This window comes from Petromyzon marinus, unplaced genomic scaffold, assembly GCF_048934315.1.
Source record: "Petromyzon marinus isolate PM22_M1 ecotype Great Lakes invasive population unplaced genomic scaffold, UKy_Petmar_22M1.pri1.0 PM_G_Scaffold_37, whole genome shotgun sequence".
In the NCBI taxonomy this organism is placed as follows: domain Eukaryota; kingdom Metazoa; phylum Chordata; class Hyperoartia; order Petromyzontiformes; family Petromyzontidae; genus Petromyzon; species Petromyzon marinus.
This window is the reverse complement of record NW_027422950.1, coordinates 1,780,005-1,806,232: the sequence shown is the minus strand read 5'-3', so window position 1 is coordinate 1,806,232 and position 26,228 is coordinate 1,780,005. Positions and strand designations below refer to the sequence as shown.

Here is a 26,228-nt window from a genome sequence, read left to right as displayed (position 1 = left end):
CAGCATGGCCGGTAGCGCACTCAACGCCTCGTTGTCCGTCCAGCCGGCCATCTCTTGATGAGCGAGGAAGCGGCGTTGAAAGGCCCCCCAGTCGCCGCCGTCTGAAACGAACTCCTTCAACACCGGCGTTGTTGAAACGATGGCTTCGTCTCTGAGAGGTGCCGCGCGCCATCTCCGGCATCTCCGCCGGTGTTGGAGGGGCTGGGGACACCCATCAGCGGTCGCGCAGGTGATGACGATGCGCCCGCCGATTGGTCCTGACAGCGGGCGTCCGTTGGTGATGACGATTCGCCCACCGATTGGTCCTGACAGCGGGCGTCCGTTGGTGATGACGATGCGCCCGCCGATTGGTCCTGACAGCGGGCGTTCGTTGGTGATGACGATGCGCCCGCCGATTGGTCCTGACAGCGGGCGTCCGTTGGTGATGACGTCACCACCGCTGATTGGCCCAAAGCGTCCACGTGGAGATGCGACCGTCCAATCGCCGTGGCGGACACTGTCATGGCGGCAAATCCTAAATCTGGTGGCTGTGTTTCGGCGGGAATGGCCGTTGAACGGCGTTCGTCTCTCTGCCGCCTTTGCGCCCGCAGCCCCGCGCGGTTGATTTCCTCCAGCGTGGAAGCCGCGGCGTACAGCAGCTCAGCCAGTCGAGAGTGAGCCGCCTGCAACCCGTCCTCCATCGGTGGCCACTCCTCCAGCGGCGGCTGCTGTTGGGGCATCTGGGGCATCTCAGGATCGTCGGCCGCGGCCTCTGGCGCAATCCCAGGCGAGCCGTCCTCCTCCTGGGGTTCCTGTGATCGGTTTGTACTCCTTGTGTCCATTTTAAGACCACTTCTGACACCAGTTGTAGTGGGTTCCAGGACATGGAGACGGCAGAATAGAAGCAGCACTATTTATTCAAACCTTAACAAGGGTTACACTAGAAGGGGTAGCGGCCCCTCCACCCGTATAACTCAGGAACACACCCCAGGCTCTCTAGCCTAAGCTCTAGGCTCACAGTTCCTCCTGGTAGGGCTCTAAGGGAGGCTATCAGATCCGGACCTGGTTAGGCACAGATCTCGGCACCCCGCCGACCAGACCGGCCCTTAGAAGGACTCTGACTCTGGGGCTCTGGGGCCGCACCACTGGCTTGCTGTGCCGGCCCTGAAAAGGGCAGCGGTCACAGGAGTTCCAGGGTCTCACCTAGCTGGCCTTCTTTCTTCACTGGTTGCTTCAGCCTCGGGCCCCACACTCTGCTCCGAGCTCCCTGGCTCCCCGCACTTTATACCCACTGGAGCCTTAGCGGACGTTGTTGTAGCCACCAAGGTGTGGGTGAACCACACCTTCCCGTGCCATGTGTTTATTCCCCATAGCACCCCTACACATTCAAGCAAAGTAACTCAACCCCCTCGACAGCGTACAAAGTTAAAACCAGATTCTCAGCACCACCGATGTAACTTTTTCCCACTACGGGACTTTGTGGCAGCCATTAATGTAAATTATTCATTACGGATAGAAGGCAGAGCACATCACAAGATGAAGTGTGCGTCTCACAAGACGTGAATAATATGCTTAGAGTTTGAACCAATAACTTTAATCGTGATAATGCGTGCTCAATACAATAAAGTGCATTATAAAACAGAAAATAAAAAACTCCAAAAATACAAATCAAAATTTGACAGTGCCCTTACACTAAAACATGTGCAAATAACACGTGCGTAAAAAATAACACGTGCTTAAAAAAATAACACGTGCGTAAAAAATAACATGTGCTTAAAAAATAACACGTGCGTAAAAAATAAAACCACTTCAACATTATAAATTACTCTCACGGCGCGAGCAATACGGGGAAAGTCCACGGCGGGCGGCAGGGCCCTCCGCGTCGCCACCCTAGCGGCTCGCGTCGCCGGCGTCGGCGGCGACCGCGTCGGCCCACGCGACGGGGCGCCGGCGCCGTGCCAGGCGCATCGCCCCCTCCAGGTCCGCGTGCTCCTGCGGGCCCGCCAGGCCGGCCGAGGCCAACGATTCGTGCTGCTTCTTCGTCAGTCGCAGGAGCTCCGTCACCAGCCTGCCGGCGCGGGATTCACGGGAGGGGGGGGGGGGGGGGGTGGGGGTGGCCGTATCGTCGTCGTCACAATCGCGGCGCTTCGAAAATAAAAGTTCGGCGCCGCCGCCGCCGTGGACGTCGTCGATAACCGTCGACGTCAATGCAGCTCGGTCGATCGCATCGCCGTCGAAGCAAACCGCGGTTGTCGGTGGCGCCGTCACGACCGCGAGCGTCGGCGCCGTCACCGAGCGGCGGAGCCCGACGGCGAGGCCCCCCCGCGGGAAGGCCGCTACCCAATGGCGTGGTTTTAACGTCGCTCACTCAGACCGCGGTGCCACCACTCCCCACGCACCCCGCAGTAAACCAACAGACGTTCATTCTCACGCGACGGCAGCAGCAGCAGGAATATTCTATACAAATCCACAGCAGCAGGAATATCCGATACAGGATGCACAGCCTTTTGACTCCCCAGTGCTGGCGACGTTTACTACGCAGTGCCACGCCGGGCGCACGCACGCGGCTCACCGCTCCGTGTGCCAGCGGTCCTCGTCGTGCAGGCGGGCGAGCCGCCCGGCGTACCGCAGACACTCGTGCAGGCCCCCCGCCTCCCGCTCGTGCCGCACGCCGCTCACGCCCGGCGCCAGCGACTGCAACGCCGCACAGGACCGGGTCAATAATTATCGTCGTCATCATTCGCCTCCGCCGCCGCCGCCGGCCGTCGAGCGCGAACCGAAACTCGTGCCGCCGCCGGGTTTGTGCGACGCCGCCACAAAGACCCCCCCCCCCCCCCCCCCGCGGTGCGTCTCTCCCACCTGCGCGAGGGCGCCGTCCGGTACTTCCGAGGGCTGCGCGGCCACGGCCGCGGCCGCCGCCTGGCCCCGGAGCCTGTCGGCGTTGCCTTCGCGCCAGGCTTCCAGGGCGCGCCGCCGCTCCTCCTTGTGGCAGCGCAGTAACCGCGCCGCCAACAAACACCGCTCCAGCCGGTCTATGCTCAGGCACCGGCGACGAAGACGACGCTGACGGGTCGCGACCCCCTGACGTCAAGCCGGGAATCGAAGTTACGTTGCCGGGTTGTTAGCGCAGTGCCGCCGACCGCGACGCCGCTCCAAAGACGAGACCCCCCCCCCCCCCCCGCGGTGCGTCTCTCCCACCTGCGCGAGGGCGCCGTCTGGGCCTTCCGAGGGCTGCACGGCCGCGACCGCCGCCGCCGCCGCCGCTGCGTGCGCCCGGAGCCGCTCCCTGTTGTCCTGGAGCTGGGCTTCGAGGGTGCGCCGACGCTCCTCCTTGATGCGTCGGAGGCGCGGTCGCGACGCCGCCGTGCAGGGCTCGAGCACAAGGCACCGGCGACGAAGACGGCGCTGACGACGACGGGTCACGGCAGCGAGGGGGTGGCCATTTAAATGGAGCGCCGCGCGGTGGTCGGGTTGAGACCGCTTGCGTTGCGATCGAAACGTCGCGGTTTTTTGTTATTATTTTATTTTAACCAATCCGCGTGACTTTACCGAAAGACCCAAGAATATAAATTCCTGCAGTCCCGAGAGCTTCAAGTCAAGATTCATGTACTACCATGACAGCAATTCAACAAATAAGCAGTGCCTGCAGTGGTTGCCGGGGTCACATGAACCCGTTTACGTAAAAAAAACTTTAAACCAATTGCCCGCCATCAAACTTCCCCATGCCGTGTCGATAACGGGGGATATGATAATTGTTTTTTTACCCTTTTATCTGCCGACAAAACTGACACCTTTTTTACAAGGTATCATTTTTGTGCATTGCCCGCAATACCTGCTGTCAGTTTTATTGCCAGATAAAAGGGTAAAAAAAACAATTATCATATTTTGCTACTGGCAAAGGAGGTTCCGATGGTGTAAACGGGGGATATACGTTTGACCATACTTCACCACGCCAGTCAGTTGCGGGTTGGTGAAGGGCGGCAGCCCAGGACCAAGATTCAGACATCACCCGCCACCGACGTCAAGCCGGGAATCGAAGTTGGATTGCCGGGTTCTTAGCGCAGTGCCGGTCCAAAGACAAGGCCCCCACCCCCACCCCCGCCCCCGCCCCCCCCGCAGTGCGTCTCTCCCACCTGCGCGAGGGCCCCGTCTGGGCCTTCCGAGGGTTGCACGGCCGCGGCCGCCGCCGCGTGCGCCCGGAGCCGCTCCCTGTTGTCCTGGAGCCGGGCTTCGAGGGTGCGCCGACGCTCCTCCTTGATGCGTCGGAGGCGCGGTTGCGACGCCGCCGTGCGGGGCTCGAGCACCAGGCACCGGCGACGAATGCGCTGCTGACGACGGGTCACAACCCCGAGGTGGTGATTATTTAAATGGGGTGCCGGGTTGCGGGCGCCCACAACTCGACCACCGCGTGGCACCGCGGTGGTCGAGTTGTGGAGCTTTGGTACCCTGAAGCCGACAGCAGTTGGCAAGGGTCAAGAGGGGGGGGGGGGGAGGGCACCCACAATAATAACAAGAAGAGGCTTTTACTCTAAACTAGGGCTCAACGATTTGGGGGAAATATCTAAAATTGCGATTTTTCTGACAGATGTTGTGATATGATTTGTGATAAAAAAACATTGTTTTTGTTAAGTGAAACCTCAGTTCAACATTCACATTGTGATAGGTGTGTAAAACACGTGATGGAGCATTACCACGTGATACCATCAACAATATGAACTGCTCTCTACATAAATTCTAATACAATGATGATAACTTAAAAAAGGTATCAATCACTTCCGACGTGTATTTATTAAAATGTTTTAATTGAAATAGAACAAATCAAACATAGAACAATTGTTAAGTGAAATGAATAAAGTTATAATACTAACAAATAAAACAATTCCAATAACTAACAGGACTTTTCAAATCGCAAAAAAGCGCAGCCTTTGCGATTTGCTAATCGCATTGTTTCACATTGCGATTAATCGATTTGAAATCGATTAATCGTTAAGCCCTGCTCCAAACCGGTGGTTCGTAACCTCAGAAGGGGGGCATCTCGCACACCCCCCCAGGTTAAAGAACCACTCCGCTAAACGCTTTGTTCCCAAATGTGGGAGGGGAAAACCGGAAAACCCGGAGAAAAATCCACGCAAGCACAGGGAGAGAGACACACAGCCTCCAAATATACAGTAGCAGCAGCAGGCGTCAGGGACTCACGACCTCCTGTATACCAGGCGAGGTAGTTAACATCTCATAGCCACCGTGATGATGAGAGAGAGACACAGACACACGCTGTACACGCACAGGACACAGACAGAGAGACACACGCTGTACACACACAGGACACAGACAGACACACGCTGTACACACACAGGACACAGACACAGAAAAAACACACGCTGTACACACACAGGAAACAGACACAGAGAGACACACGCTGTACACACACAGGACACAGACACAGAGAGACACACGCTGTACACACACAGGACACAGACACAGAGACACACGCTGTACACGCACAGGACACAGACACAGAGAGACACACGCTGTACACACACAGGAAACAGAGAGACACGCTGCACACACACAGGATAGACACAGAGAGACACACGCTGTACACACACAGGACACAGACACAGAGAGACACACGCTGTACACACACAGGACACAGACACAGAGAGACACGTGCTGTACACACACAGGACACAGACACAGAGAGACACACGCTGTACACACACAGGACACAGACACAGAGAGACACACGCTTACACACACAGGACACAGACACAGAGAGACAGATGCTGTACACACAGACACAGACACAGAGAGACACACGCTGTACACACACAGGACACAGACACAGAGAGACACACGCTGAACACGCACAGGACAGACACAGAGAGACACACGCTGTACACACACAGGACACAGACACAGAGAGACACGTACTGTACACACACAGGACACAGACACAGAGAGACACACGCTGTACACACACAGGTCACAGACACAGAGAGACACACGCTGTACACACAGAGGACACAGACACAGAGAGACACACGCTGTACACACACAAGACACAGACACAGAGAGACACACGCTGTACACACACAGGACACAGAGAGACACACGCTGTACACGCACAGGACACAGAGAGACACACGCTGTACACGCACAGGACACAGAGAGACACACGCTGTACACACACAGGACACAGACACAGAGAGACACACGCTGTACACACAGGACACAGACACAGAGAGACACACGCTGTACACACACAGGACACAGAGAGACACACGCTGTACACACACAGGACACAGACACAGAGAGACACACACTGTACACACACAGGACACAGACACAGAGAGACACACGCTGTACACACACAGGACACAGACACAGAGAGACACACGCTGTACACACACAGGACACAGACACAGAGAGACACACGCTGTACACACACAGGACACAGACTGAGAGACACACGCTGTACACACACAGGACACAGACACAGAGAGACACACGCTGTACACACACAGGACACAAACACAGAGAGACACACGCTGTACACACACAGGACAGACACAGAGAGACACACGCTGTACACACACAGGACACAGACACAGAGAGACACACGCTGTACACACACAGACACAGAGAGACACACGCTGTACACACACAAGACACAGACACAGAGAGACACACGCTGTACACACACAGGACACAGACACAGAGAGACACACGCTGTACACTCACAGGACACAGACACAGAGAGACACACGCTGTACACACACAGGACACAGACTGAGAGACACAAGCTGTACACACACAGGACACAGACACAGAGAGACACACGCTGTACACACACAGGACACAGACACAGAGAGACACACGCTGTACACGCACAGGACACAGACACAGAGAGACACACGCTGTACACGCACAGGACAGACACAGAGAGACACACGCTGTACACACACAGGACACAGACACAGAGAGACACACGCTGTACACACACAGGACACAGACACAGAGAGACACACGCTGTACACACACAGGACACAGACTGAGAGACACACGCTGTACACACACAGGACACAGACACAGAGAGACACACGCTGTACACACACAGGACACAGACACAGAGAGACACACGCTGTACACGCACAGGACACAGACACAGAGAGACACATGCTGTACACGCACAGGACACAGACAGAGAGACACACGCTGTACACACACAGGACACAGACACAGAGAGACACACGCTGTACACGCACAGGACACAGACACAGAGAGACACGCTGTACACGCACAGGACACAGACAGAGAGACACACGCTGTACACACACAGGACACAGACAGAGAGACACACGCTGTACACGCACAGGACACAGACAGAGAGACACACGCTGTACACACACAGGACACAGACAGAGAGACACACGCTGTACACACACAGGACACAGAGAGATACACGCTGTACAAACACAGGACACAGACAGACACACGCTGTACACACACAGGACACAGACAGAGAGACACACGCTGTACACACACAGGACACAGACAGAGAGACACACGCTGTACACGCACAGGACACAGACAGAGAGACACACGCTGTACACACACAGGACACAGACACAGAGAGACACACGCTGTACACACACAGGACACAGACACAGAGAGACACACGCTGTACACACACAGGACACAGACACAGAGAGACACACGCTGTACACACACAGGACACAGACACGCTGTACACACACAGGACACAGACACAGGGAGACACACGCTGTACACACTCGGACACAGAGAGACACACGCTGTACACACACAGGACACAGACACAGAGAGACACACGCTGTACACACACAGACACAGAGAGACACACGCTGTACACACACAGGACACAGACACAGAGAGACACGCAGTACATGCACAGGACACAGACACAGAGAGACACACGCTGTACACGCACAGGACAGACACAGAGACACACACGCTGTACACGCACAGGACACAGACACAGAGAGACACGTGCTGTACACACACAGGACACAGACACAAAGAGACACGCTGTACACACACAGGACACAGACACAGAGAGACACACGCTGTACACACACAGGACACAGAGAGACACACGCTGTACACACACAGGACACAGACACAGAGAGACACACGCTGTACACGCACAGGACACAGACAGAGAGACACACGCTGTACACGCCCAGGACACAGACACAGAGAGACACACGCTGTACACGCACAGGACACAGACACAGAGAGACACACGCTGTACACGCACAGGACACAGACACAGAGAGACACACGCTGTACACACACAGGACACAGACACAGAGAGAGACATGCTGTACACACACAGGACACAGACACAGAGAGACACACGCTGTACACGCACAGGACACAGAGAGACACACGCTGTACACACACAGGACAGACACAGAGAGACACACGCTGTACACAAACAGGACACAGAGAGACACACGCTGTACACACACAGGACACAGAGAGACACACGCTGTACACACACAGGACCCAGACACAGAGAGACACACGCTGTACACACACAGGACACAGAGAGACACACGCTGTACACACACAGGACACAGAGAGACACACGCCGTACACGCACAGGACACAGAGAGACACACGCTGTACACACAGGACACAGACACAGAGAGACACACGCTGTACACACACAGGACACAGAGAGACACACGCTGTACACACACAGGACACAGAGAGACACACGCTGTACACACACAGGACACAGACACAGAGAGACACACGCTGTACACACACAGGACACAAACACAGAGAGACACACGCTGTACACGCACAGGACAGACACAGAGAGACACACGCTGTACACACACAGGACACAGACACAGAGAGACACACGCTGTACACACACAGACACAGAGAGACACACGCTGTACACACACAAGACACAGACACAGAGAGACACACGCTGTACACACACAGGACACAGACACAGAGAGACACACGCTGTACACACACAGGACACAGACACAGAGAGACACACGCTGTACACACACAGGACACAGACTGAGAGACACACGCTGTACACACACAGGACACAGACACAGAGAGACACACGCTGTACACACACAGGACACAGACACAGAGAGACACACGATGTACACGCACAGGACACAGACACAGAGAGACACACGCTGTACACGCACAGGACAGACACAGAGAGACACACGCTGTACACACACAGGACATAGACACAGAGAGACACACGCTGTACACACACAGACACAGAGAGACACACGCTGTACACACACAAGACACAGACACAGAGAGACACACGCTGTACACACACAGGACACAGACACAGAGAGACACACGCTGTACACACACAGGACACAGACACAGAGAGACACACGCTGTACACACACAGGACACAGACTGAGAGACACACGCTGTACACACACAGGACACAGACACAGAGAGACACACGCTGTACACACACAGGACACAGACACAGAGAGACACACGCTGTACACGCACAGGACACAGACACAGAGAGACACACGCTGTACACGCACAGGACACAGACAGAGAGACACACGCTGTACACACACAGGACACAGACACAGAGAGACACACGCTGTACACGCACAGGACACAGACACAGAGAGACACGCTGTACACGCACAGGGCACAGACAGAGAGACACACGCTGTACACACACAGGACACAGACAGAGAGACACACGCTGTACACGCACAGGACACAGACAGAGAGACACACGCTGTACACACACAGGACACAGAGAGATGCACACTGTACACACACAGGACACAGACAGAGAGACGCACGCTGTACACACACAGGACACAGACAGAGAGACACACGCTGTACACGCACAGGACACAGACAGAGAGACACACGCTGTACACACACAGGACACAGAGAGATACACGCTGTACACACACAGGACACAGACAGACACACGCTGTACACACACAGGACACAGACACAGAGAGACACACGCTGTACACACACAGACACAGAGAGACACACGCTGTACACACACAGGACACAGACACAGAGAGACACGCAGTACATGCACAGGACACATACACAGAGAGACACACGCTGTACACGCACAGGACAGACACAGAGACACACACGCTGTACACGCACAGGACACAGACACAGAGAGACACGTGCTGTACACACACAGGACACAGACACAAAGAGACACGCTGTACACACACAGGACACAGACACAGAGAGACACACGCTGTACACACACAGGACACAGAGAGACACACGCTGTACACACACAGGACACAGACACAGAGAGACACACGCTGTACACGCACAGGACACAGACAGAGAGACACACGCTGTACACGCCCAGGACACAGACACAGAGAGACACACGCTGTACACGCCCAGGACACAGACACAGAGAGACACACGCTGTACACGCACAGGACACAGACACAGAGAGACACACGCTGTACACGCACAGGACACAGACACAGAGAGACACACGCTGTACACACACAGGACACAGACACAGAGAGAGACATGCTGTACACACACAGGACACAGACACAGAGAGACACACGCTGTACACGCACAGGACACAGAGAGACACACCCTGTACACACACAGGACACAGAGAGACACACGCTGTACACACACAGGACACAGAGAGACACACGCTGTACACACACAGGACCCAGAAACAGAGAGACACACGCTGTACACACACAGGACACAGAGAGACACACGCCGTACACACACAGGACACAGAGAGACACACGCCGTACACGCACAGGACACAGAGAGACACACGCTGTACACACACAGGACACAGACACAGAGAGACACACGCTGTACACACACAGGACACAGAGAGACACACGCTGTACACACAGGACACAGAGAGACACACGCTGTACACACACAGGACACAGACACAGAGAGACACACGCTGTACACACACAGGACACAGACACAGAGAGACACACGCTGTACACACACAGGACACAAACACAGAGAGACACAAGCTGTACACGCACAGGACAAACACAGAGAGACACACGCTGTACACACACAGGACACAGACACAGAGAGACACACGCTGTACACACACAGACACAGAGAGACACACGCTGTACACACACAAGACACAGACACAGAGAGACACACGCTGTACACACACAGGACACAGACACAGAGAGACACACGCTGTACACACACAGGACACAGACACAGAGAGACACACGCTGTACACACACAGGACACAGACTGAGAGACACACGCTGTACACACACAGGACACAGACACAGAGAGACACACGCTGTACACACACAGGACACAGACACAGAGAGACACACGCTGTACACGCACAGGACACAGACACAGAGAGACACACGCTGTACATGCACAGGACAGACACAGAGAGACACACGCTGTACACACACAGGACACAGACACAGAGAGACACACGCTGTACACACACAGACACAGAGAGACACACGCTGTACACACACAAGACACAGACACAGAGAGACACACGCTGTACACACACAGGACACAGACACAGAGAGACACACGCTGTACACACACAGGACACAGACACAGAGAGACACACGCTGTACACACACAGACACAGAGAGACACACGCTGTACACACACAAGACACAGACACAGAGAGACACACGCTGTACACACACAGGACACAGACACAGAGAGACACACGCTGTACACACACAGGACACAGACACAGAGAGACACACGCTGTACACACACAGGACACAGACTGAGAGACACACGCTGTACACACACAGGACACAGACACAGAGAGACACACGCTGTACACACACAGGACACAGACACAGAGAGACACACGCTGTACACGCACAGGACACAGACACAGAGAGACACACGCTGTACATGCACAGGACAGACACAGAGAGACACACGCTGTGCACACACAGGACACAGACACAGAGAGACACACGCTGTACACACACAGACACAGAGAGACACACGCTGTACACACACAAGACACAGACACAGAGAGACACACGCTGTACACACACAGGACACAGACACAGAGAGACACACGCTGTACACACACAGGACACAGACACAGAGAGACACACGCTGTACACACACAGGACACAGACTGAGAGACACACGCTGTACACACACAGGACACAGACACAGAGAGACACACGCTGTACACACACAGGACACAGACACAGAGAGACACACGCTGTACACGCACAGGACACAGACACAGAGAGACACACGCTGTACACGCACAGGACACAGACAGAGAGACACACGCTGTACACACACAGGACACAGACACAGAGAGACACACGCTGTACACGCACAGGACACAGACACAGAGAGACACGCCGTACACGCACAGGACACAGACAGAGAGACACACGCTGTACACACACAGGACACAGACAGAGAGACACACGCTGTACACGCACAGGACACAGACAGAGAGACACACGCTGTACACACACAGGACACAGAGAGATGCACGCTGTACACACACAGGACACAGACAGAGAGACACACGCTGTACACACACAGGACACAGACAGAGAGACACACGCTGTACACGCACAGGACACAGACAGAGAGACACACGCTGTACACACACAGGACACAAACACAGAGAGACACAAGCTGTACACGCACAGGACAGACACAGAGAGACACACGCTGCACACACACAGGACACAGACAGAGAGACACACGCTGTACACACACAGGACACAGACAGAGAGACACACGCTGTACACGCACAGGACACAGACAGAGAGACACACGCTGTACACACACAGGACACAGAGAGATACACGCTGTACACACACAGGACACAGACACAGAGAGACACACGCTGTACACACACAGGACACAGAGAGACACACGCTGTACACACACAGGACACAGACACAGAGAGACACACGCTGTACACACACAGGACACAGACACAAGGAGACACACGCTGTACACACACAGGACACAGACACGCTGTACACACACAGGACACAGACACAGGGAGACACCCGCTGTACACACTCGGACACAGAGAGACACACGCTGTACACACACAGGACACAGACACAGAGAGACACACGCTGTACACACACAGACACAGAGAGACACACGCTGTACACACACAGGACACAGACACAGAGAGACACGCAGTACATGCACAGGACACAGACACAGAGAGACACACGCTGTACACGCACAGGACAGACACAGAGACACACACGCTGTACACGCACAGGACACAGACACAGAGAGACACGTGCTGTACACACACAGGACACAGACACAAAGAGACACGCTGTACACACACAGGACACAGACACAGAGAGACACACGCTGTACACACACAGGACACAGAGAGACACACGCTGTACACACACAGGACACAGACACAGAGAGACACACGCTGTACACGCACAGGACACAGACAGAGAGAGACACGCTGTACACGCCCAGGAACCAGACACAGAGAGACACACGCTGTACACGCACAGGACACAGACACAGAGAGACACACGCTGTACACGCACAGGACACAGACACAGAGAGACACACGCTGTACACACACAGGACACAGACACAGAGAGAGACATGCTGTACACACACAGGACACAGACACAGAGAGACACACGCTGTACACGCACAGGACACAGAGAGACACACGCTGTACACACACAGGACACAGACACAGAGAGACACACGCTGTACACACACAGGACACAGAGAGACACACGCTGTACACACACAGGACACAGAGAGACACACGCTGTACACACACAGGACCCAGACACAGAGAGACACACGCTGTACACACACAGGACACAGAGAGACACACGCTGTACACACACAGGACACAGAGAGACACACGCCGTACACGCACAGGACACAGAGAGACACACGCTGTACACACACAGGACACAGACACAGAGAGACACACGCTGTACACACACAGGACACAGAGAGACACACGCTGTACACACACAGGACACAGAGAGACACACGCTGTACACACACAGGACACAGACACAGAGAGACACACGCTGTACACACACAGGACACAGACACAGAGAGACACACGCTGTACACACACAGGACACAGACACAGAGAGACACACGCTGTACACACACAGGACACAGACACAGAGAGACACACGCTGTACACACACAGGACACAGACTGAGAGACACACGCTGTACAGACACAGGACACAGAGGACACACGCTGTACACACACAGGACACAGACACAGAGAGACACACGCTGTACACACACAGGACAAAGACACAGAGAGACACACGCTGTACACACACAGGACACAGAGAGACACACGCTGTACACGCACAGGACACAGAGAGACACACGCTGTACACGCACAGGACACAGAGAGACACACGCTGTACACACACAGGACACAGACACAGAGAGACACACGCTGTACACACACAGGACACAGACACAGAGAGACACACGCTGTACACACACAGGACACAGAGACACACGCTGTACACACACAGGACACAGAGAGACACACGCTGTACACACACAGGACACAGACACAGAGAGACATACGCTGTACACACACAGGACACAGACACAGAGAGACACACGCAGTACACACACAGGACACAGACACAGAGACACACGATGTACACACACAGGACACAGACACAGAGAGACACGTGCTGTACACACACAGGACACAGACACAGAGAGACACACGCTGTACACACACAGGACACAGACACAGAGAGACACACGCTGTACACACACAGGACACAGACACAGAGAGACACACGCTGTACACACACAGGACACAGACACAGAGAGACACACGCTGTACACACACAGGACACAGACACAGAGAGACACGTGCTGTACACACACAGGACACAGACACAGAGAGACACGTGCTGTACACACACAGGACACAGACACAGAGAGACACACGCTGTACACACAGGACACAGACTGAGAGACACACGCTGTACACACACAGGACACAGACACAGAGAGACACACGCTGTACACACACAGGACACACAGAGAGACACACGCTGTACACACATAGGACACAGACACAGAAAGACACACGCTGTACACGCACAGGACAGACACAGAGAGACACACGCTGTACACGCACAGGACACAGACTCAGAGAGACACGTGCTGTACACACACAGGACACAGACACAGAGAGACACGCTGTACACACACAGGACACAGACACAGAGAGACACGCTGTACACACACAGGACACAGACACAGAGAGACACACGCTGTACACACACATGACACAGAGAGACACACGCTGTACACACACAGGACACAGACACAGAGAGACACACGCTGTATACGCACAGGACACAGACACAGAGAGACACACGCTGTACACGCACAGGACACAGACACAGAGAGACACGCTGTACACGCACAGGACACAGACACAGAGAGACACACGCTGTACACACACAGGACACAGACACAGCGAGAGACACGCTGTACACACACAGGACACAGACAGACACGCTGTACACACACAGGACACAGACACAGAGAGACACACGCTGTACACGCACAGGACACAGGATCACGTGACCCTCGCCGATCACGTGACCCTCGCCGATCACGTGACCCTCGCCGATCACGTGACCCTCGCCGATCACGTGACCCTCGCCGATCACGTGACCCTCGCCGATCACGTGACCCTCGCCGATCACGTGACCCTCGCCGATCACGTGACCCTCGCCGATCACGTGACCCTCGCCGATCACGTGACCCTCGCCGATCACGTGACCCTCGCCGATCACGTGACCCTCGCCGATCACGTGACCCTCGCCGATCACGTGACCCTCGCCGATCACGTGACCCTCGCCGATCACGTGACCCTCGCCGATCACGTGACCCTCGCCGATCACGTGACCCTCGCCGATCACGTGACCCTCGCCGATCACGTGACCCTCGCCGATCACGTGACCCTCGCCGATCACGTGACCCTCGCCGATCACGTGACCCTCGCCGATCACGTGACCCTCGCGCGGGGGAGGGCGGGAAATAGGCGCTCCTCGGCACGTAAACATTCGCGTTGTTTTACATTAAGCCCCAGGTTCGTTGTGGTGTTGTTACCGTTGTCGACGCATGATGCGTGGCTTAATAAATTAACTTTTACGTTGAAAAAAGAAAAAGAGAGTGAGAGAACAGGCTAGCAGTGGAGAGGCTAGGAGAGTGAGAGAGAACAGGCTAGCAGTGGAGAGGCTAGGAGAGTGAGAGAGAACAGGCTAGCAGTGGAGAGGCTAGGAGAGTGAGAGAGAACAGGCTAGCAGTGGAGAGGCTAGAAGAGAGAGAACAGGCTAGCAGTGGAGAGGCTAGGAGAGCGAGAGAACAGGCTAGCAGTGGAGAGGCTAGGAGAGAGAGAACAGGCTAGCAGTGGAGAGGCTAGGAGAGTGAGATAGAACAGGCTAGCAGTGGAGAGGCTAGGAGCGTGAGAGAGAACAGGCTAGCAGTGGAGAGGCTAGGAGTGTGAGAGAGAACAGGCTAGCAGTGGAGAGGCTAGGAGCGTGAGAGAACAGGCTAGCAGTGGAGAGGCTAGGAGAGAGAGAACAGGCTAGCAGTGGAGAGGCTAGGAGAGTGAGATAGAACAGGCTAGCAGTGGAGAGGCTAGGAGCGTGAGAGAGAACAGGCTAGCAGTGGAGAGGCTAGGAGTGTGAGAGAGAACAGGCTAGCAGTGGAGAGGCTAGGAGACAGAGAACAGGCTAGCAGTGGAGAGGCTAGGAGAGTGAGAGAACAGGCTAGCAGTGGAGAGGCTAAGGAGAGTGAGAGGACAGGCTAGCAGTGGAGAGGCTAGGAGAGTGAGAGAACAGGCAGGCAGTGGAGAGCCTAGGAGAGTGAGAGAGAACAGGCTAGCAGTGGAGAGGCTAGGAGAGTGAGAGAGAACAGGCTAGCAGTGGAGAGGCTAGGAGAGTGAGAGAGAACAGTCTAGCAGTGGAGAGGCTAGGAGAGAGAGAGAGAACAGGCTAGCAGTAGAGAGGCAAGGAGGGTGAGAGAACAGGCTAGCAGTGGAGAGGCTAGGAGCGTGAGAGAGAACAGGCTAGCAGTGGAGAAACTAGGAGAGTGAGAGAGAACAGGCTAGCAGTGGAGAGGCTAGGAGCGTGAGAGAGAACAGGCTAGCAGTGGAGAGGCTAAGGAGAGTGAGAGAACAGGCTAGCAGTGGAGAGGCTAGGAGGGTGAGAGAACAGGCTAGCAGTGGAGAGGCTAGGAGAGTGAGAGAAAGGCTAGCAGTGGAGAGGCTAGGAGAGTGAGAGAGAACAGGCTAGCAGTAGAGAGGCTAGGAGAGAGAGAACAGGCTAGCAGTGGAGAGGCTAGGAGAGTGAGAGAGAACAGGCAAGCAGTGGAGAGGCTAAGGAAAGTGAGAGAACAGGCTAGCAGTGGAGAGGCTAGGAGTGTGAGAGAGAACAGGCTAGCAGTGGAGAGGCTAGGAGCGTGAGAGAACAGGCTAGCAGTGGAGAGGCTAGGAGAGAGAGAACCGGCTAGCAGTGGAGAGGCTAGGAGAGTGAGATAGAACAGGCTAGCAGTGGGGAGGCTAGGAGAGTGAGATAGAACAGGCTAGCAGTGGAGAGGCTAGGAGCGTGAGAGAGAACAGGCTAGCAGTGGAGAGGCTAGGAGTGTGAGAGAGAACAGGCTAGCAGTGGAGAGGCTAGGAGACAGAGAACAGGCTAGCAGTGGAGAGGCTAGGAGAGTGAGAGAACAGGCTAGCAGTGGAGAGGCTAGGAGAGTGAGAGAACAGGCAGGCAGTGGAGAGCCTAGGAGAGTGAGAGAGAACAGGCTAGCAGTGGAGAGGCTAGGAGAGTGAGAGAGAACAGGCTAGCAGTGGAGAGGCTAGGAGAGTGAGAGAGAACAGTCTAGCAGTGGAGAGGCTAGGAGAGAGAGAGAACAGGATAGCAGTGGAGAGGCTAAGGAGAGTGAGAGAACAGGCTAGCAGTGGAGAGGCTAGGAGCGTGAGAGAGAACAGGCTAGCAGTGGAGAAACTAGGAGAGTGAGAGAGAACAGGCTAGCAGTGGAGAGGCTAGGAGCGTGAGAGAGAACAGGCTAGCAGTGGAGAGGCTAAGGAGAGTGAGAGAACAGGCTAGCAGTGGAGAGGCTAGGAGCGTGAGAGAGAACAGGCTAGCAGTGGAGAGGCTAGGAGGGTGAGAGAACAGGCTAGCAGTAGAGAGGCTAGGAGAGAGAGAACAGGCTAGCAGTGGAGAGGCTAGGAGAGTGAGAGAGAACAGGCTAGCAGTGGAGAGGCTAGGAGTGTGAGAGAGAACAGGCTAGCAGTGGAGAGGCTAGGAGCGTGAGAGAACAGGCTAGCAGTGGAGAGGCTAGGAGAGAGAGAACCGGCTAGCAGTGGAGAGGCTAGGAGAGTGAGATAGAACAGGCTAGCAGTGGAGAGGCTAGGAGAGTGAGATAGAACAGGCTAGCAGTGGAGAGGCTAGGAGCGTGAGAGAGAACAGGCTAGCAGTGGAGAGGCTAGGAGACAGAGAACAGGCTAGCAGTGGAGAGGCTAGGAGAGTGAGAGAACAGGCTAGCAGTGGAGAGGCTAGGAGACAGAGAACAGGCTAGCAGTGGAGAGGCTAGGAGAGTGAGAGAACAGGCTAGCAGTGGAGAGGCTAGGAGAGTGAGAGAACAGGCAGGCAGTGGAGAGCCTAGGAGAGTGAGAGAGAACAGGCTAGCAGTGGAGAGGCTAGGAGAGTGAGAGAGAACAGGCTAGCAGTGGAGAGGCTAGGAGAGTGAGAGAGAACAGTCTAGCAGTGGAGAGGCTAGGAGAGAGAGAGAGAACAGGCTAGCAGTGGAGAGGCAAGGAGGGTGAGAGAACAGGCTAGCAGTGGAGAGGCTAGGAGCGTGAGAGAGAACAGGCTAGCAGTGGAGAAACTAGGAGAGTGAGAGAGAACAGGCTAGCAGTGGAGAGGCTAGGAGCGTGAGAGAGAACAGGCTAGCAGTGGAGAGGCTAAGGAGAGTGAGAGAACAGGCTAGCAGTGGAGAGGCTAGGAGCGTGAGAGAGAACAGGCTAGCAGTGGAGAGGCTAGGAGGGTGAGAGAACAGGCTAGCAGTAGAGAGGCTAGGAGAGAGAGAACAGGCTAGCAGTGGAGAGGCTAAGAGAGTGAGAGAGAACAGGCAAGCAGTGGAGAGGCTAAGGAAAGTGAGAGAACAGGCTAGCAGTAGAGAGGCTAGGAGGGTGAGAGAACAGGCTAGCAGTGGAGAGGCTGAGGGTGAGAGAGCACAGGCTAGCAGTGGAGAGGCTAGCAGAGTGAGAGTACAGGCTAGCAGTGGAGAGGCTAGTGACGTTCACCTGCACCACGATGGGGTGGCCGGCGTCCCTCACGCCGCTGCTGCTGCAGCAAACTTCCATGGCGCTGTGAGTTGCGATCCTTCTCCTCCTCCTCCTGCTGTGTGAGGATAGTTAATAAACAAGCACACTGCTACTGTGTGAGGATAGTTAATAAACAAGCACACTGCTACTGTGAGGATAGTTAATAAACAAGCACACTGCTACTGTGTGAGAATAGTTAATAAACAAGCACACTGCTGTGTGATAGTTAATAAACAAGCACACTGCTACTGAGTGATAGTTAATAAACAAGCACACTGCTACTGTGTGAGGATAGTTAATAAACAAGCACACTGCTGTGTAAGGATAGTTAATAAACAAGCACACTGCTACTGTGTGAGGAAAGTTAATATACAAGCACACTGCTACTGTGTGAGGATAGTTAATAAACAAGCACACTGCTACTGTGTGAGGAAAGTTAATAAACAAGCACACTGCTGTGTGATAGTTAATAAACAAACACGCTGCTACTGTGTGAGGATAGTTAATAAACAAGCACACTGCTACTGTGCGAGGATAGCCTGTTCTCTCACCCTCCTAGCCTCTCCACTGCTAGCCTGTTCTCTCACTCTCCTAGCCTCTCCACTGCTAGCCTGTTCTCTCACCCTCCTAGCCTCTCCACTGCTAAACCTGTTCTCTCTCACTCTCCTAGCCTCTCCACTGCCTTCCTGTTCTCTCTCACTCTCCTAGCCTCTCCACTGCTAGCCTGTTCTCTCTCACGCTCCTAGCCTCTCCACTGCTAGCCTGTTCTCTCACCTTCCTAGCCTCTCCACTGCTAGCCTGTTCTCTCTCACGCTCCTAGCCTCTCTACTGCTAGCCTGTTCTCTCACGCTCCTAGCCTCTTCACTGCTAGCCTGTTCTCTCACTCTCCTAGCCTCTCCACTGCTAGCCTGTTCTCTCACTCTCCTAGCCTCTACACTGCTAGCCTGTTCTCTCACTCTCTTAGCCTCTCCACTGCTAGCCTGTTCTCTCTCTCCTAGCCTCTCCACTGCTAGCCTGTTCTCTCTCACTCTCCTAGCCTCTCCACTGCTCGCCTGTTCTCTCTCTCTCCTAGCCTCTCCACTGCTAGCCTGTTCTCTCTCACGCTCCTAGCCTCTCCACTGCTAGCCTGTTCTCTCACCCTCCTGGCCTCTCCACTGCTAGCCTGTTCTCTCATGCTCCTAGCCTCTCCACTGCTAGCCTGTTCTCTCACCCTCCTAGCCTCTCCACTGCTAGCCTGTTCTCTCTCACTCTCCTAGCCTCTCCACTGCTAGCCTGTTCTCTCTCTCCTAGCCTCTCCACTGCTAGCCTGTTCTCTCTCACTCTCCTAGCCTCTCCACTGCTAGCCTGTTCTCTCTCATTCTCCTAGCCTCTCCACTGCTAGCCTGTTCTCTCACGCTCCTTAGCCTCTCCACTGCTAGCCTGTTCTCTCTCTCACTCTCCTAGCCTCTCCACTGCTAGCCTGTTCTCTCTCACGCTCCTAGCCTCTCCACTGCTAGCCTGTTCTCTCTCACGCTCCTAGCCCGTCCACTGCTGCCCTGTTCTCTCTCTCCAAGCCTCTCCACTGCTAGCCTGTTCTCTCACTCTCCTAGCCTCTCCACTGCTAGCCTGTTCTCTCACCCTCTCTTAGCCTCTCCACTGCTAGCCTGTTCTCTCACCCTCTCCTAGCCTCTCCACTGCTAGCCTGTTCTCTCTCACTCTCCTAGCCTCTCCACTGCTCGCCTGTTCTCTCTCTCTCTCCTAGCCTCTCCACTGCTAGCCTGTTCTCTCTCACGCTCCTAGCCTCTCCACTGCTAGCCTGTTCTCTCACCCTCCTGGCCTCTCCACTGCTAGCCTGTTCTCTCACGCTCCTAGCCTCTCCACTGCTAGCCTATTCTCTCTCTCCTAGCCTCTCTACTGCTAGCCTGTTCTCTCACGCTCCTAGCCACTCCACTGCTAGCCTGTTCTCTCACCCTCCTTAGCCTCTCCACTGCTAGCCTGTTCTCTCTCACTCTCCTAGCCTCTCCACTGCTAGCCTGTTCTCTCACACTCCTTAGCCTCTCCACTGCTAGCCTGTTCTCTCTCTCACTCTCCTAGCCTCTCCACTGCTAGCCTGTTCTCTCTCACGCTCCTAGCCTCTCTACTGCTAGCCTGTTCTCTCACTCTCCTTAGCCTCTCCACTGCTAGCCTGTTCTCTCACGCTCCTAGCCTCTCCACTGCTAGCCTGTTCTCTCTCACGCTCTTAGCCTCTCCACTGCTGCCCTGTTCTCTCTCTCCGAGACTCTCCACTGCTAGCCTGTTCTCTCACTCTCCTAGCCTCTCCACTGCTAGCCTGTTCTCTCACCCTCTCCTAGCCTCTCCACTGCTAGCCTGTTCTCTCACCCTCTCCTAGCCTCTCCACTGCTAGCCTGTTCTCTCTCCCTCTCCTAGCCTCTCCACTGCTCGCCTGTTCTCTCTCTCTCCTAGCCTCTCCACTGCTAGCCTGTTCTCTCTCACGCTCCTAGCCTCTCCACTGCTAGCCTGTTCTCTCACCCTCCTGGCCTCTCCACTGCTAGCCTGTTCTCTCACGCTCCTAGCCTCTCCACTGCTAGCCTGTTCTCTCACCCTCCTAGCCTCTCCACTGCTAGCCTGTTCTCTCACTCTCCTAGCCTCTCCACTGCTAGCCTGTTCTTTCACCCTCCTAGCCTCTCCACTGCTAGCCTGTTCTCTCTCACTCTCCTAGCCTCTCCACTGCTTGCCTGTTCTCTCTCACTCTCCTAGCCTCTCCACTGCTAGCCTGTTCTCTCTCACGCTCCTAGCCTCTCCACTGCTAGCCTGTTCTCTCACCTTCCTAGCCTCTCCACTGCTAGCCTGTTCTCTCTCACGCTCCTAGCCTCTCTACTGCTAGCCTGTTCTCTCACGCTCCTAGCCTCTTCACTGCTAGCCTGTTCTCTCACTCTCCTAGCCTCTCCACTGCTAGCCTGTTCTCTCACTCTCCTAGCCTCTACACTGCTAGCCTGTTCTCTCACTCTCCTAGCCTCTCCACTGCTAGCCTGTTCTCTCTCTCCTAGCCTCTCCACTGCTAGCCTGTTCTCTCTCACTCTCCTAGCCTCTCCACTGCTAGCCTGTTATCTCTCACGCTCCTAGCCTCTCTACTGCTAGCCTGTTCTCTCACGCTCCTAGCCTCTCCACTGCTAGCCTGTTCTCTCTCACTCTCCTAGCCTCTCCACTGCTAGCCTGTTCTCTCACCATCCTAGCCTCTCCACTGCTAGCCTGTTCTCTCTCACTCTCCTAGCCTCTCCACTGCCTGCCTGTTCTCTCTCACTCTCCTAGCCTCTCCACTGCTAGCCTGTTCTCTCACGCTCCTAGCCTCTCCACTGCTAGCCTGTTCTCTCACCCTCCTAGCCTCTCCACTGCTAGCCTGTTCTCTCTCACGCTCCTAGCCTCTCTACTGCTAGCCTGTTCTCTCACGCTCCTAGCCTCTCCACTGCTAGCCTGTTCTCTCACTCTCCTAGCCTCTCCACTGCTAGCCTGTTCTCTCACTCTCCTAGCCTCTCCACTGCTAGCCTGTTCTCTCTCTCCTAGCCTCTCCACTGCTAGCCTGTTCTCTCTCACTCTCCTAGCCTCTCCACTGCTAGCCTGTTCTCTCTCACTCTCCTAGCCTCTCCACTGCTAGCCTGTTCTCTCTCACGCTCCTAGCCTCTCTACTGCTAGCCTGTTCTCTCACTCTCATAGCCTCTCCACGGCTCGCCTGTTCTCTCTCACCCTCCTAGCCTCTCTACTGCTAGCCTGTTCTCTCACGCTCCTAGCCTCTCCACTGCTAGCCTGTTCTCTCACACTCCTTAGCCTCTCCACTGCTAGCCTGTTCTCTCTCTCACTCTCCTAGCCTCTCCACTGCTAGCCTGTTCTCTCTCACGCTCCTAGCCTCTCTACTGCTAGCCTGTTCTCTCACTCTCCTTAGCCTCTCCACTGCTAGCCTGTTCTCTCACGCTCCTAGCCTCTCCACTGCTAGCCTGTTCTCTCTCACGCTCCTAGCCTCTCCACTGCTGCCCTGTTCTCTCTCTCCAAGCCTCTCCACTGCTAGCCTGTTCTCTCACCCTCCTGGCCTCTCCACTGCTAGCCTGTTCTCTCACGCTCCTAGCCTCTCCACTGCTAGCCTGTTCTCTCTCTCCTAGCCTCTCCACTGCTAGCCTGTTCTCTCACGCTAATAGCCTCTCCACTGCTAGCCTGTTCTCTCACGCTCCTAGCCTCTCCACTGCTAGCCTGTTCTCTCACTCTCCTAGCCTCTCCACTGCCTGCCTGTTCTCTCTCACGCTCCTAGCCTCTCTACTGCTAGCCTGTTCTCTCACGCTCCTAGCCTCTCCACTGCTAGCCTGTTCTCTCACTCTCCTAGTCTCTCCACTGCTAGCCTGTTCTCTCACTCTCCTAGCCTCTCCACTGCTAGCCTGTTCTCTCTCTCCTAGCCTCTCCACTGCTAGCCTGTTCTCTCACTCTCCTAGCCTCTCCACTGCTAGCCTGTTATCTCTCACTCTCCTAGCCTCTCCACTGCTAGCCTGTTCTCTCTCACGCTCCTAGCCTCTCTACTGCTAGCCTGTTCTCTCACTCTCATAGCCTCTCCACTGCTAGCCTGTTCTCTCACCCTCCTAGCCTCTCCACTGCTAGCCTGTTCTCTCTCACGCTCCTAGCCTCTCTACTGCTAGCCTATTCTCTCACGCTCCTAGCCTCTCCACTGCTAGCCTGTTCTCTCACTCTCCTAGCCGCTCCACTGCTAGCCTGTCTCTCACTCTCCTAGCCTCTCCACTGCTAGCCTGTTCTCTCTCACGCTCCTAGCCTCTCTACTGCTACCCTGTTCTCTCACTCTCATAGCCTCTCCACGGCTCGCCTGTTCTCTCTCACCCTCCTAGCCTCTCTACTGCTAGCCTGTTCTCTCACGCTCCTAGCCTCTCCACTGCTAGCCTGTTCTCTCTCACGCTCCTAGCCTCTCTACTGCTACCCTGTTCTCTCACTCTCATAGCCTCTCCACGGCTCGCCTGTTCTCTCTCACCCTCCTAGCCTCTCTACTGCTACCCTGTTCTCTCACTCTCATAGCCTCTCCACGGCTCGCCTGTTCTCTCTCACCCTCCTAGCCTCTCTACTGCTAGCCTGTCTCTCACTCTCCTAGCCTCTCCACTGCTAGCCTGTTCTCTCTCACGCTCCTAGCCTCTCTACTGCTACCCTGTTCTCTCACTCTCATAGCCTCTCCACGGCTCGCCTGTTCTCTCTCACCCTCCTAGCCTCTCTACTGCTAGCCTAGGAGCGTGAGAGAGAACAGGCTAGCAGTGGAGAGGCTAGGAGAGTGAGAGAGAGAACAGGCTAGCAGTGGAGAGGCTAAGGAGCGTGAGAGAACCGGCTAGCAGTGGAGAGGCTAGGAGCGTGAGAGAACAGGATAGCAGTAGAGAGGCTGAGAGAGAACAGGCTAGCCGTGGAGAGGCTATGAGAGTGAGAGAACAGGCTAGCAGTAGAGAGGCTAGGAGCGTGAGAGAGAACAGGCTAGCAGTGGAGAGGCTAGGAGAGTGAGAGAGAACAGGCTAGCAGTGGAGAGGCTAGGAGAGAGAGAACAGGCTAGCAGTGGAGAGGCTAGGAGAGAGAGAACAGGCTAGCAGTGGAGAGGCTAGGAGAGTGAGAGAACAGGCTAGCAGTGGAGAGGCTAGGAGAGTGAGAGAACAGGCTAGCAGTGGAGAGGCTAGGAGCGTGAGAGAACAGGCTAGCAGTAGAGAGGCTAGGAGCGTGAGAGAGAACAGGCTAGCAGTGGAGAGGCTAGGAGGGTGAGAGAACTGGCTAGCAGTGGAGAGGCTAGGAGAGTGAGAGAGAACAGGCAGGCAGTGGAGAGGCTAGGAGAGTGAGAGAGAACAGGCTAGCAGTGGAGAGGCTAGGAGGGTGAGAGAACAGGCTAGCAGTGGAGAGGCTAGGAGAGTGAGAGAGAACAGGCTAGCAGTGGAGAGGCTAGGAGGGTGAGAGAACAGGCTAGCAGTGGAGAGGCTAGGAGCGTGAGAGAACAGGCTAGCAGTGGAGAGGCTAGGAGGGTGAGAGAACAGGCTAGCAGTGGAGAGGCTAGGAGCGTGAGAGAACAGGCTAGCAGTAGAGAGGCTAGGAGCGTGAGAGAGAACAGGCTAGCAGTGGAGAGGCTAGGAGGGTGAGAGAACTGGCTAGCAGTGGAGAGGCTAGGAGAGTGAGAGAGAACAGGCAGGCAGTGGAGAGGCTAGGAGAGTGAGAGAGAACAGGCTAGCAGTGGAGAGGATAGGAGGGTGAGAGAACAGGCTAGCAGTGGAGAGGCTAGGAGAGTGAGAGAGAACAGGCTAGCAGTGGAGAGGCTAGGAGGGTGAGAGAACAGGCTAGCAGTGGAGAGGCTAGGAGCGTGAGAGAACAGGCTAGCAGTGGAGAGGCTAGGAGGGTGAGAGAACAGGCTAGCAGTGGAGAGGCTAGGAGCGTGAGAGAACAGGCTAGCAGTGGAGAGGCTAGGAGGGTGAGAGAACAGGCTAGCAGTGGAGAGGCTAGGAGCGTGAGAGAACAGGCTAGCAGTGGAGAGGCTAGGAGAGAGAGAACAGGCTAGCAGTGGAGAGGCTAGGAGCGTGAGAGAACAGGCTAGCAGTGGAGAGGCCAGGAGGGAGAGAGAACAGGCTAGCAGTGGAGAGGCTAGGAGCGTGAGGGAGAACAGGCTAGCAGTGGAGAGGCTAGGAGAGAGAGAGAGAACAGGCGAGCAGTGGAGAGGCTAGGAGAGTGAGAGAGAACAGGCTAGCAGTGGAGAGGCTAGGAGAGGGTGAGAGATCAGGCTAGCAGTGGAGAGGCTAGGAGAGTGAGAGAACAGGCTAGCAGTGGAGAGG

At 55.2% G+C, this 26,228-nt stretch overlaps 1 protein-coding gene across 2 annotated transcripts; it reads right to left on the bottom strand.

The window, feature by feature from the left end:
- Positions 1-1,551: 1,551 nt before the first annotated feature.
- On the bottom strand, positions 1,552-19,534 carry LOC142915959 (uncharacterized). Of its 2 annotated transcripts, none has more exons than XM_076061598.1 (6): positions 19,393-19,534; positions 4,113-4,304; positions 3,178-3,384; positions 2,839-3,060; positions 2,552-2,673; positions 1,552-2,047 (listed from the first exon to the last, which is right to left on the bottom strand). In XM_076061598.1, exons 1-6 carry the CDS (start codon positions 19,450-19,452, stop codon positions 1,870-1,872), a joined length of 981 nt encoding a protein of 326 aa, XP_075917713.1. In that variant the 5' UTR covers positions 19,453-19,534; the 3' UTR covers positions 1,552-1,869. The 2 variants fall into 2 exon arrangements, with proteins under 2 accessions (XP_075917713.1, XP_075917712.1); XM_076061597.1 differs by having other exon boundaries at positions 4,113-4,307; positions 19,393-19,531.
- Between the last annotated feature and the right edge of the window lie 6,694 nt (positions 19,535-26,228).